This window comes from Medicago sativa, chromosome 6, assembly GCF_051527215.1.
Source record: "Medicago sativa cultivar Bolivia chromosome 6, Bolivia_mono, whole genome shotgun sequence".
Taxonomy (NCBI): domain Eukaryota; kingdom Viridiplantae; phylum Streptophyta; class Magnoliopsida; order Fabales; family Fabaceae; genus Medicago; species Medicago sativa.
Window position 1 is genome coordinate 77703469 of NC_140754.1, and position 11948 is coordinate 77715416.

Here is an 11948-nt window from a genome sequence, read left to right on the forward strand (position 1 = left end):
TGCAATCAAACGCTTCTTCTTCTTCTGTTCAACACCTGCTTCGATCCATCTTCTTCTTTCTCCCAGTTTTCCTCTCTTCGTGATCGCCCTGGGCTTGAATTGCGAGGAGAGGAACAAACGTAGGTCGATGATGATGATTTGCAAAGAAAATCACTGAGACTTCTACAAACTCAATCGAATTTTATGAAAAAAGCTAACGAATTGGCATGATTTGTTTCGTTCTTGATGATTCGTGTTGATTTTTTGTGGAATTGAAAGGAATTTTGGTATTATGGTGATTCTGTGATGTTGAATGCGAAAGATTGTGATGAGAATTGATGAATTCTGTGATGAATTAGGGTTTGAACATGATGAAATTGTTCATCGTGTTCTTGAGTTTTTCTGGTTTTTTCTGCGTTTTGATCTATTTTGTGGTGGAGAGAGAATGAAGATTCTGTTTTTGATGATGTGTAAAGAAATGAATGGTACCCTTGACTTTGACCATTGAGTCAGCTTTTATAGCTGATGTGTAACTGCTGGACCTGTTAGATGATGACATGTGGAACACCTTTGTAACAAACTTCTGGGGACTAATGAGAACTTGACATGTGGCCTGGACCTGTGACTTGGACAAAAAAGGACTAAACTGCAAAATAATAAAAAATAAGGACCAAAATGAAAAAAAAAATGACAAAAGGACTAAAAATGCAAAAATTAATAAAATTGAATTAAAAAAAAGTAATTTGAAATAAACGTAAAGTGAAACGATTAAAATTGACAAAACGGACTAAAACGAACCAATGGCCTAAATGAGGTACTTTAAAGTAACCTCTCTCTGCCGAAATTTCGTGTGAAATGACCAAAATGCCCCCGGGGCTAAAATGACTGAAAATGACTCAGGTACAAATTTTAAAATGGATTTTTAACAAGAAATTAAAGCAAGAACTTATACACACAAAATTAACAGACTCAGAGACAATTTTAAGGGTTTAAGCAGAGCTTTGACACTTGAAAAGACTAAAATGCCCCTAGGGGCAAAACTGACTCAAAATGACTTCAAATGCAATTTTAAAATGGACTTTGACATAGAATTGAAATGAAGGCTTATTCAAACTATTTGAAAGGACTCAACCAAATTTTTAAAAGACTGAAAGAAATTTTAACATAGGAAATGACTAAAATGCCCCTAGGGGCAAAACTGACTAAAAAATGACTCAACTAATATTTTTGGAATGGATTTTGACATGAGGTTGAAACAAAGACTTATACAAACCAATTGAAGAGACTCAAACAATTTTTCAAAGACTGAAAGAAATTTCAACATAGGAAATGACTAAAATGCCCTTTTTCATGAATTTTGCAAGTAAAATTGAAATAAAATGCAGAGAAAAATGTAATTGATCAGAGACATATCAAATGTCTTGAAATGCAAGAAAAGAAGAATTGAGTTAGTATTTTTAGGTCCAAAATTAGGGTATAACAGTATCAAAATGAAAAAAGGCTTTGTATCATGTTTTATACAGGAAAATTAGTTCACATGTAATTATGTACTAATCTTGTTATTGTCTTGTGAAGGTGGTGCACACTCCTTAATTGTGACTTTGTTTCTCCTCATTGCTACTCATGCTAAGCCTAAGCCTGGTAAACTCAAAGTGGTGAGTGTGAATTCTCTCAGGGCCGTTGTAAAAATAACCATTATTGTCACTTTAAAAAAAATACACATTTTTCCCTTCCCCATTTTTTATTTAAAAAAAAACTATGGGAAAAGCAAACAAGTACAAACCTATTTTGATGTATATATGCATGTTCTTTTCCCAAACTCCAAAATTAATACACCCTTCTATCACAAATTTAAGGAAAAATTCACTTTTTAGGTTTATTCGATAAATGATGTATGTGGACTATTAAATAGACCAAATACATCATTTATTAAATGAATCAAAAAAGTAAATTTTTGCTTATATTTGTGACCGGAGGGTGTAGCTAGCTTTAATATTTAAGTGTTAATTGTTTGCCTTTAAGAAAAAAGTAATATAAATTTTTAAGTTGGGGGGCATTTTGCAGATAAGTGCAAAACTTTATGGGGATATTTGCAAAAAGTCGTGTTCACTAACAGAAAAATTTGACGAAAGTGGTAAATTGATTAACGTTGTGAAATTTCAGGGGAGGTAATTGAAGTTTTGTTAATTTCAGGGGTAATTGCCGAAACTTACAATTTCAGGGGGTAATTGCCTATTTACTAAAAAAAAATATAATCTAAATTCTTTTTTTTTTAAGGACACCAGCAACAATTTTATTATCCAAAAAGAAAAACAATTTTATTATAGAAAAAATTGTTTAAGGGTATAATTAGAATGATGAAAAAGTAAGTATAAATATATTCATCTAGTTTGTTACACTTTTTAAATGATACAAGAAAAAAAAGAAGAAAAAAAAAAGAAAATATTCATACCGCGTTTATTATATTTGTTTTGATATTTAAATTTATTCTTATCTATTTATTACATTTGTTATTTGTATTGAAAATTGAGGGTATTTTTAGAAAAAAAAAAAAATTTTAACATATTGAAAGAAGTAGTTTTTTCTTTATACACTGTATAGATGTGTCACACAAACACAAAACACAAACACAAACACAAAAAGAACGCACAAAGAGAAAAGAAAGACGCGCCTCGCCGTTATTCAAGGTTTATTCTTCTCTTCTATTCTATTCTCTTCCTTCACTCTGCACAATTTCTAGGTTTTTTTTTCTTCCGATTCTTTTTCTTTTACTCTTTATTTTTTTCCAATGCATTCGCATTCGCATTTGTAATATCTTTTTCATCATATTGTTTTGTTTCGAAATTTATGATTATAGATTCTGTTTCTCTGAGGTTTTTCTATGTTCTGCACTTCAATTGTTTGTTTAATGTTTTAATTGTCATTGTAATGTGTTAAATTGGGTTTGATTTTATATTCATTGGGTAGAACTGTTTAATTGGGTATCTTTCAAAATTAGAGTTCTATGATGTTGAAAAAAAAATTATGATAGTGTGTGTGTGGTTAGCTATGAAGCACATATACAGACACCGAACATGACACCGACACTGATACATGTAGACACCGGTAATAAATATGAGAAAATGGTATTGATTGAATGTAATTACTTGTAGACATATCTTTAATCCAAAGTGTCGGTGCTACATAGGGGGCGAGATAGATTTTTTTGGAGTTTAATGGGCATGCACCGACAATGTAAAACCATCAATCCATGTCATGGAAATAATTCAGTATATCTTTGAATCCATCTAGGTTGGCCGGGTGGTATTGGCTTGTGACCTTGGAGTATACTCCTTCCCAAGGTCTCATGTTCGATTCTCCCTAGTGCCAATTTGGATAGGTTAGTTTAGCTTCTTCGAAAAAAATTCAAAATATCTCCGTGACTTGGCGGAATACACCCTCCGGTCACTATTGTAAGTAAAAAACCACTTTTTAGGTTCATTGAATAATTGATGTATCTAATCTATAATATTGACCAGATACATCAGTTATTCAATGAACCTAAAAAGTGGTTTTTTGCTTACAAATAGGGACCGGAGAGTGTACAAGATTCTCATACTATTTTACATTGTCCGTGGATCTTCTATTTTCTCATTTTTTTGTTGATGAACTTCTTACTTTGGTCAATTGGCATTCTAAACTTAATTATAGTGTTTGAATTGTATTTGTACTGAGTCTAAGTGCAGTGTATGATTAGTATTAAAAAAAAATTGTGGTAGAGTTTGATGTTTGATTTTATATGCTGTTAATTTGATGATGACTATGTTGAGGATTTTGCTTTGTCAATTGCTGTTTTGTTGATCACTCTATCGTTGTTTGCCTTTGTTGTGTTATTTTATGCAATGGACCTTTTTGCATATGAACATTGCTTTGGCATGAAAAATTACTGTGACCTGACATAGTCTCCATTCTTGGTTTGCAGTTACTGACAAGCAAGGGTTATTTGGTTGTCGTATTATTTAGTTTGAGAGACTTCTTCAAAGCATCTACATCAAGATTCAGGGGTACTTTCAAAGTTGCTTTCATTAGTTTCGATGGACCACCACGTTCCTCGTGACATAGGTCAGGATTCTCGGGTGGCGAAGACATTTCGTGTTGAAGGTCGTGATGCGGATAGAAGATCTCCTCTTCATTCAGTTTATCGCATGCCGTTATCTTCAAATGATTCTCAGGCAGATCATCCGATTGGAACTGATAACAGGATAGAATCAAGGGATCTGAAGGATAATAGAGATATCCGTAGCGAGAAGGATGTGTGTCTTGAAAGTCGAGCAGATGACAGCAACAAGGGCACCAGACATGAAAGGGATAGTCATAATGATACAAAAGGTGATATTAAGACAGAGAAGGTCACATTTGGTTTGGTTAGCAGCCCCTTGAATTGGAAAGACTCGAAAGATTTTAGGGGAAAAAGATATGGTGATTCTCCTGGTGGGAGTTTGGATTCCCGACATATGTCACATGGAAATACACCAACAGAAGTTGGAAAGGAGAATCCAACCGCAAAAGATAGGGACTCTTTGGAAGCTCATGAGACTGTTGGTGAAAACAGAATTGATTCTAAAAGTGAAGATAGATTTAAAGATAGAAAAAGAAACGACGGGAAACATCAAGATTGGGGAGACAAGGAAAAAGAGAGAAGTGATCGCAGAAACAGTACACAAGTTAACAATAACATTGGTGAAAACAAAGAATCTGCCAAAGAAGATCAAGAAGCGGAAAAGTTGGAGGAGAAAAAAGATATTCCAAAAAGCAGAGAAATTTCAAAAGAGCACATGAAGAGGGAATCACGGAATGGAATGGAGAAAGAAGTTTCATATAATGAGAAGGAAGTTGGTGATGGATCAGTAAAAATTCCTAAGCGCGAAACTGTGTTACCAGAACAGAAGAAACACAAAGATGTTGACAGCGGGAAAACTGTTGATGGTGAAACTAGAGATAGGAGGAAAGAACGGGACAATGATTTAGAAGGAGATCAACCTGATAAGCGCTTTAAATCTGAGAAGCAGTCAGAAGATGGATTTGCTGGTGAGGAAGAGACCGGAGAGAAAGAGAGTGAAGACCATAGTTGTAATGTTCAGCATCGTAAGAGGATACAAAGATCGAGAGCTAGTCCTCTAGTCGCCAATCTTGAAGCTCGTTTTGGACCCCACGCCCAAGACAATGAAGGGTATTTTCTTCCTCTACCTTTTCATTTACTTATTTGTGAGAAGTTAGTTATCCATTATATTTTTTTTTTCAAATACGCTTTTAATATATACAATGTAACTTTTAGTTATAAAGTTTAGAATGACATTATAAAGTTCATGTTTTCAGTTATTTTTTTATTTTATTTCTCAATTTTCATGAGAGGACTCTATGTCTACTTTTTTGCGAGTTAAGGCATTTCATAGGGTTATCACAACATTAGTCAACAATTGTTCATGGGTATTTTCATAGCCTAAAATATGTAGGAAGAACAAGTGACCTTGTAATGTTCAGAATAGGTGAATTTTTCAGCATAAAAATCAGTGTCGGTAAGTAAACACCTTAAAAAGAATATTTAGATTGGTGTATCAGTAATGTGTATTCATTTTGAACTGCAATTTCTTCTAATATCTTATTTTAATAATAAAAAATAATAATTAGAAAATCTAGTTACAGACTTACAGCTAGCTGTGTATATATCTAATGTGGTAACTGTTGCACACTGACAAGAACTTAATTTAAGTTGTTTCTCTTATGTCAAATTGATATTTCTATCCCTCTATACTGCATTATTCTTTGTGCCTTGAAGCATCCTGTTGATAGAAGTCGATGCCTCTTCTTTGATGCTTTGATTTAATTCTACTGTTTTGATTTTTTGATTAATTTTCCTTTGTTCTATTTTATTTTTTATTTTAATAATTACTTCCTTTCACTTATTTTGCAGGTCTCAAGGTATTCTGCCATATTTTGTTCAGTAGCTCAAAGTTTTTTGGCATCTTGTAGATTTGTGCTTTCATGAATTAGTTTGGAATGTCAACATACACCGCTTTATTTAGCTCATTGGTTTACAATTCATGATATTCTCTCTCCTTCAAATCTACTCACTCCTTTATACAACTTTCTTTTGAATGTCCCGTGTTGGGTGGCGGGGTATTAATATAACATGCTATAATATGCTTGTCAATTAGTAGTGCTTATTTGTGGAATGAAAAATATTGGAGCTAGATATCTTTGTATTATTTCAATTGCATGTCCATTATATGTAAGTTCTGGTATTTCAGGTAAAGCAGGAGTATCACATGTTACATATAAAGTTGGTGAAAGTGTGCTAGAACTGATCAAGTTGTGGAAGGAATACGAATCATCTCAATCTCAAGTTGAAAAAAAAGCTGAAAGCTCTAATGATGGCCCCACTCTTGAAATTCGGATACCAGCTGAGAATGTTACTGCTACAAATCACCAAGTAAGATCAAACTTTGTTGTCGTAATTTAGATAAGTGCCTTCGTTTTTAGGGACATGGTACATTTATGACTGTTTTTACTGCTTTCTGTTGCTGGTAATTCCTTTGTTCTTACTTTGCTTTCTTTCGGTTTGTTTCTTCATTTCTTCTGTTGTTGTAATCTTGTATCAAGTGACAATTATATTTGTTGTTTGCTTAAGAGAAGTTTGGGAATTTCAGTTCAGTGGCTTATGATGGTGTTCTTGAATTGATTTCTGCTCTTATGTTTCATATAAAATCACTTTGCATGTCATTTTCCACTGCTACACTTTCGAGGTCTGCCTTTGGTTTTATCTTATGCCTTGCATGAATGCAAATATTAAATTCCATTTTATAACGTTTTGTGTGATTATCATGGACAATTTTTATTGACTCTTCCCTACCTTTGGGCAGAATGTGGAAATACTTACTTGAGTTCATAAAATGATTTGATGAGATGAAAGTATTTTATTTGTTTCTTTGCCATTTTTATCTTACACCAATTCTTGAGAGTTAACTTTTTTATATTTAGGTCAGAGGTGCCCAGCTATGGGGGACTGATGTGTACACATATGACTCAGATCTTGTTGCTGGTAAGTTTTATTACAGAAAGCATGCGGCCAGCTTTTGATTGCAAATGAACAGTGTTGGCTTGTTGAAAACATGAAATTAGTACTGACGTGGCAATTTTGTTGGACAGTTCTCATGCATACCGGTTACTGTCGCCCAACAGTGTCTCGTCCTCCCGCGGCCATACAAGAGTTGCGCACATGCATTAGGGTGCTACCTCCGCAAGATTGTATGTCCTATTAGATCATAATAAAGATGCTTTTTCTTCATTATCTACTAATACCCTTGGTCAGCAAAAAAAAAATATACTATACACTGGCGCTGCTGTCTTCAATAACATTTATTGTGTCCAAGTGGTATTAAAGTATTAACTGGGAATAACTTTATGGTAAACTATTATAGCATGAATCAGTCAGTATATAACTTATATGACTAAAAGAAACTTGATTGGATTTTAATGTTTTTTAAGATTATATTAAGTGGAAACTCAACACAAAATTAGTTGAACCTGAGTAGAAATATTTTAAGATTATATGACTATCTCATTTAATGTATTCTACAAATTTAGACTCTTAACTTACCTGAGTAGAAATATGTTGAGTAGCATATCTGCTTACTAAAAGAAACATATAGTTCACCTCACATGCTATGAATTGTGGCTTGAGTTCTCACCCAAGTAGTTGAACCTCAAGGAAACAAAAAGAGACATATATCTCATTTAGTGTTTGATTGCAACACTGAAATGCATCCTTGATGCTTGAGTATAGCTTCATATTATTTGTAGCAAATCATTTTGTAAATTCATGAAAGTGTAGGCCAGAAGGTTGAAGGAAGAAAGGAAGGCAAGAACATGTTGATGGAAGAGAGTTGTTAGAATATAGATTTGCAAAACTTAAGTAAAAGTCTCAAAACGGTAAAACCAATATACAGAAATTATGTAGGGAACAATAAAAAGCTTTGGCCCATTTAGTTTCTAACAACATTTTAAATATTTACTTTGTAATTGGTATTCGGGTGGCTGGAATGACATTTGGCTATGAATTTTCCTTTTGAATTTTGATGGAGAGAAGATGGAAGCTAACGAGAGAGAATGCATTTCAGGAAATGCTGAAGACAATGTTTTAAAAATTTGCAGGATTTTCAAAAATCTAGTCTTGGAATACATTTTAAAAAACTTCCAAAATATTTTATCTAATTTTTATTTTATAAGTGGAAATGAAAACATGAAACACTAGAAGTAAAAGGGACCTTTAAAGCCTATGAGGTTCCCATTTCTGTTTTCTTTTTTTATTTCCTTTTTGCAGTTTCAATTACAAAAATTCTACCTTAGTTTACAAAAAAACAGGTAAAAACGATAAAAAGTTGTAAAGGATAACACAAAAATGGTTTGTTGAAACCGAACAGCTTTCAGGTCCTTTTTTTTTATCGGGTGTTATCAATGAGGTTGAGACTTGGTGTTTGAACTTTATAGGAAAGAGTTTACTCGTTTAAAGTAGTCCATGTATCAAAAGAAGATAGAGGTACTTGTATCATAAAAAGGTGATATCTATTGCACCAAGCACCCTCTTGGAACTTATTTAATTGTTTATGCATAATGTCAATATATATTATTTTCTTCTTCATAGTGAGTAATCAACTAGTTCTGTTGATTTCCCTTCATTTCAGTCACTGATATGCTTTATCATTTAAGCTCTATTTGGATAATCTAAAGATGTTAATTCTGTGCAATGTCAGGCTATATATCCACCCTGAGAAACAATGTGCGTTCTCGAGCTTGGGGTGCTTCAACTGGTTGTAGTTTTAGAGTTGAGCGGTGTTGTATTGTGAAGGTAGAGTAAAAAGGCCTTGTGAAATCCCTTATCCTTTGAACTTTTGTATACTGAAATTATGCCATCTTTTTATTGCAACTTCGTCTACTCTAGATGCTTGTATTGGGTCTGTACTATTGACATGTTCACGTTCATACCTGTCTTTGTACACAGATGTTCGTTCTTACTTAGAATAGATAACTACATTAATTAGTTTTTAAAAACATTGCGACTCAGACTGTTTTTATTTCTTTGGTTTTCAGAAAAGTGGTGGAACTATTGATCTTGAACCATGCCATACTTACACATCAGCTATTGAGCCCACCCTTGTACCAATGGCTGTTGAGCGGGCAATAACTACCAGGGCTGCAGCTTCGGTTTGTCCACTATTATCTATACTAAACAATTTTTTTTGCATTCACAATAGCATTCTACATCATCATCTTATAACCTGTTTATGTGATGCCCAAACTGTCATTAGCAGTGAGAAAAATTGGGTTGGAGAAAAATGTGTGCTTGTTGGAATTTTTAAGGTGGAAAAAGTTTTTTGTTTGATTTCGTATAAGGGACTTGCTAAAAATACATCACATTTACAATTTAAAAGTGATTTACTTTATCATCTAAACAAAATCAGTTCTTCTAACATTTTTTGAAAACATCACTCCTAAGCTCTAGTCATTTTTTTCAACTTCATCTTTTCAAAATAAAAGTCTCTTCAAGTAAATTATTTCATAATCAATTTTACCAAAATCTAGCACAAACAGAACCTAACTTCGTTTTTGTTCTATGAATCAGAATACATCGCGGAAACAAAGATTTGTAAGAGAAGTCACAATTCAGTACAACCTCTGCAATGAGCCCTGGTATGCAGCTTTTAGTTGATAAAGTATTGTCTACTATAGTAATATTGTGTTTTATCATAGAACAAAAACAAAAACCACGCTTGTGGAATTTTTTAAATATTTGAAGCTTCTGTTTTGGATGATAATGTTTCTTATTCCCCCTCTTGGATAGAGGTGCCACAGTTTTGTTTTTGTAGCTTGTTTTTAGTATTTAATAATATTATTATAATAACCATCAGGATCAAGTATAGTATCAGCATTGTTGCTGACAAAGGACTCAAAAGGCCACTCTATACATCTGCTCGCTTGAAGAAGGGAGAAGTTCTGTATCTGGAGTCACACTCATGCAGGTATGTTTAACAAAATTCTTAGCCAAAATGAGTGATGTGCATGTCAACTGTATTTATTATAAATTTGAAATCATTGTACACTCATACCGTTTCATAATGTTGTTTTTTTTCAATAAAAGATTGCCTGTTTAATTTATGGAAATCTAAAAAGGATCCATGATGTCGGTCTTGAAAAATAGTCTTGCTATTCTGTTTCTTCCACGGTCCTCTTGAAGTCTAATGTATCGTTGAAATCATGAAGAAATTCTCATCATTATCAATTATTTGTAGATATGAGCTCTGTTTTGCTGGAGAGAAAATGGTAAAAGATATACCAGCAACTCAGTTGCCTGACACAGATATAGGAAAGTCTCAAAATCATCACGTGCATACCACAAATGGTGAAAAAGCTGATTCGGATAATGTCACAATTGACGTATTTCGTTGGTCTCGTTGTAAGAAGCCTCTACCTCAGGAAGTGATGCGCACAGTTGGCATCCCCCTGCCTCTCGAACATGTAGAGGTATTTTTGAATCAATCGTTTTGATACATAAATAATGCTGTTAGAATTAATTGCAAAATGCAAATATTTGCAACTTTTCAATAATTATTGACATTCTGTATTTTCTGATGGTAGGTGCTAGAGGAAAATATAGATTGGGAAGATATTCTATGGTCTCAAGCTGGTGTTTGGATTGCAGGAAAGGAATATGCCCTCTCAAGGGTGCATTTCATGTCAATGGATTAGTGCATTTCAAGGGGGTCGAAATGCAGAAAGAAAACAGTGTTGGGATGATCTAATGCATTCATATGTATATTTCAAAGATTATAAAAAAGAAGATAGTGTCTGCTAGAATTTTCTGTTCTCGATAAAAAATACTTTATGTTCTTATCTGGGAGTCTTTCCCCTCCCTGTAGCTATAGAGGCTGTATTGAAATTCTCAGGTTGAAATAGCACTAGCGATTTGTTACATGCATTAATGTCAATGTTGCATTCATAATCAGTTATTTAATTACAAGATGTTTGTTTATTGAACAATGATGAGATGAGCTTATTAGAACTCATCAATGGAAGAGTTCAAGCGTAAGCAGTGTGAATTGTTACAGATGAAGTAGTCTTCAAGATGATAAGAGCTTGATGTGATATCTCTTATAAACTCTGTAAATACCATAATGTTTCTCCACTTTCATTGTTTTTTAGCTTCTGGATAAACTTGGCGCAATTGGTAAAGTTGTTGTCATGTGACTGAAAGGTCACGGGTTTCACCAGGCACCAGCCTCTTGTGTAAAAAATAGCATAAGGTTGCGTACAATATACCAAATGGTGGAACCTCTTCCCAGACCCTGCATATACGGAAGCTTTAGTACACTGGGTTGCCCTTTTTTAAAACTTGGCTCTCATAAACTTGAATGGAAGTCTGCACATAACTTTTGTTTTGGTAGGATTTTATCAATACGTATCAAATGGCATTGGTTGTGTATTATTCACAACATTTGATATTACACTCCACCAAATTATTCCCCCATCTCCCACCATTGGTGTGTGGAAACTGGAAAGGCAGTAAACTGAAGTAAGCCAAGTGAGTGTGGCTACCCATCAGAAGTAAGCCAAGTGAATGTGGCTACCCATCAGATTCAAAATCATATCCACAGTTTTCTTCATTACTCTATTAATTCACACACATTGCAATACATCACCTTCACTCTTCCCCATTTCAGATCCCAAAACAAATATAATGTGAAGAATTCAATGATTTCATGGATTGTTGACCAAGAGATGACAAACCAGAGAAGTCCTCAAAATTGCAAACATTTGCACTAACAGTAAACAAAAGTTGGGTTTCATGCACTAGTTATACCACTTGTGCACTCTAGACACAGTCTTTGTTCAATCCTTATACCTTTCTAAATCAAATAAAGAGCAGTTGTTAAGGA

General features: G+C 33.7%; 1 protein-coding gene across 1 annotated transcript; it reads left to right on the forward strand.

Annotated features, from left to right (window-relative positions):
• Positions 1-3987: 3987 nt before the first annotated feature.
• On the forward strand, positions 3988-10984 carry LOC146917007 (uncharacterized). The gene is made up of 11 exons (XM_085718848.1): positions 3988-5188; positions 5930-5937; positions 6267-6448; positions 6997-7057; positions 7165-7263; positions 8769-8863; positions 9106-9219; positions 9638-9705; positions 9924-10034; positions 10305-10536; positions 10651-10984. The coding sequence occupies exons 1-11, from the start codon at positions 4053-4055 to the stop codon at positions 10759-10761; spliced, it is 2217 nt and encodes a 738-aa protein (XP_085574974.1). The 5' UTR covers positions 3988-4052; the 3' UTR covers positions 10762-10984.
• The last annotated feature ends 964 nt before the right edge of the window (positions 10985-11948 follow it).

What these genes read in the sequence shown, in the direction of transcription:
- LOC146917007 (XM_085718848.1), top strand. Translation starts at nt 4,053, where the DNA reads ATGGACCACCACGTTCCTCGTGACATAGGTCAGGATTCTCGGGTGGCG. An exon ending in TTACTGCTACAAATCACCAA is followed by an intron (nt 6,449 to 6,996) that starts GTAAGATCAAAC and finishes TTTTATATTTAG; the next exon opens with GTCAGAGGTGCCCAGCTATG. An exon ending in CTACCAGGGCTGCAGCTTCG is followed by an intron (nt 9,220 to 9,637) that starts GTTTGTCCACTA and finishes TCTATGAATCAG; the next exon opens with AATACATCGCGGAAACAAAG.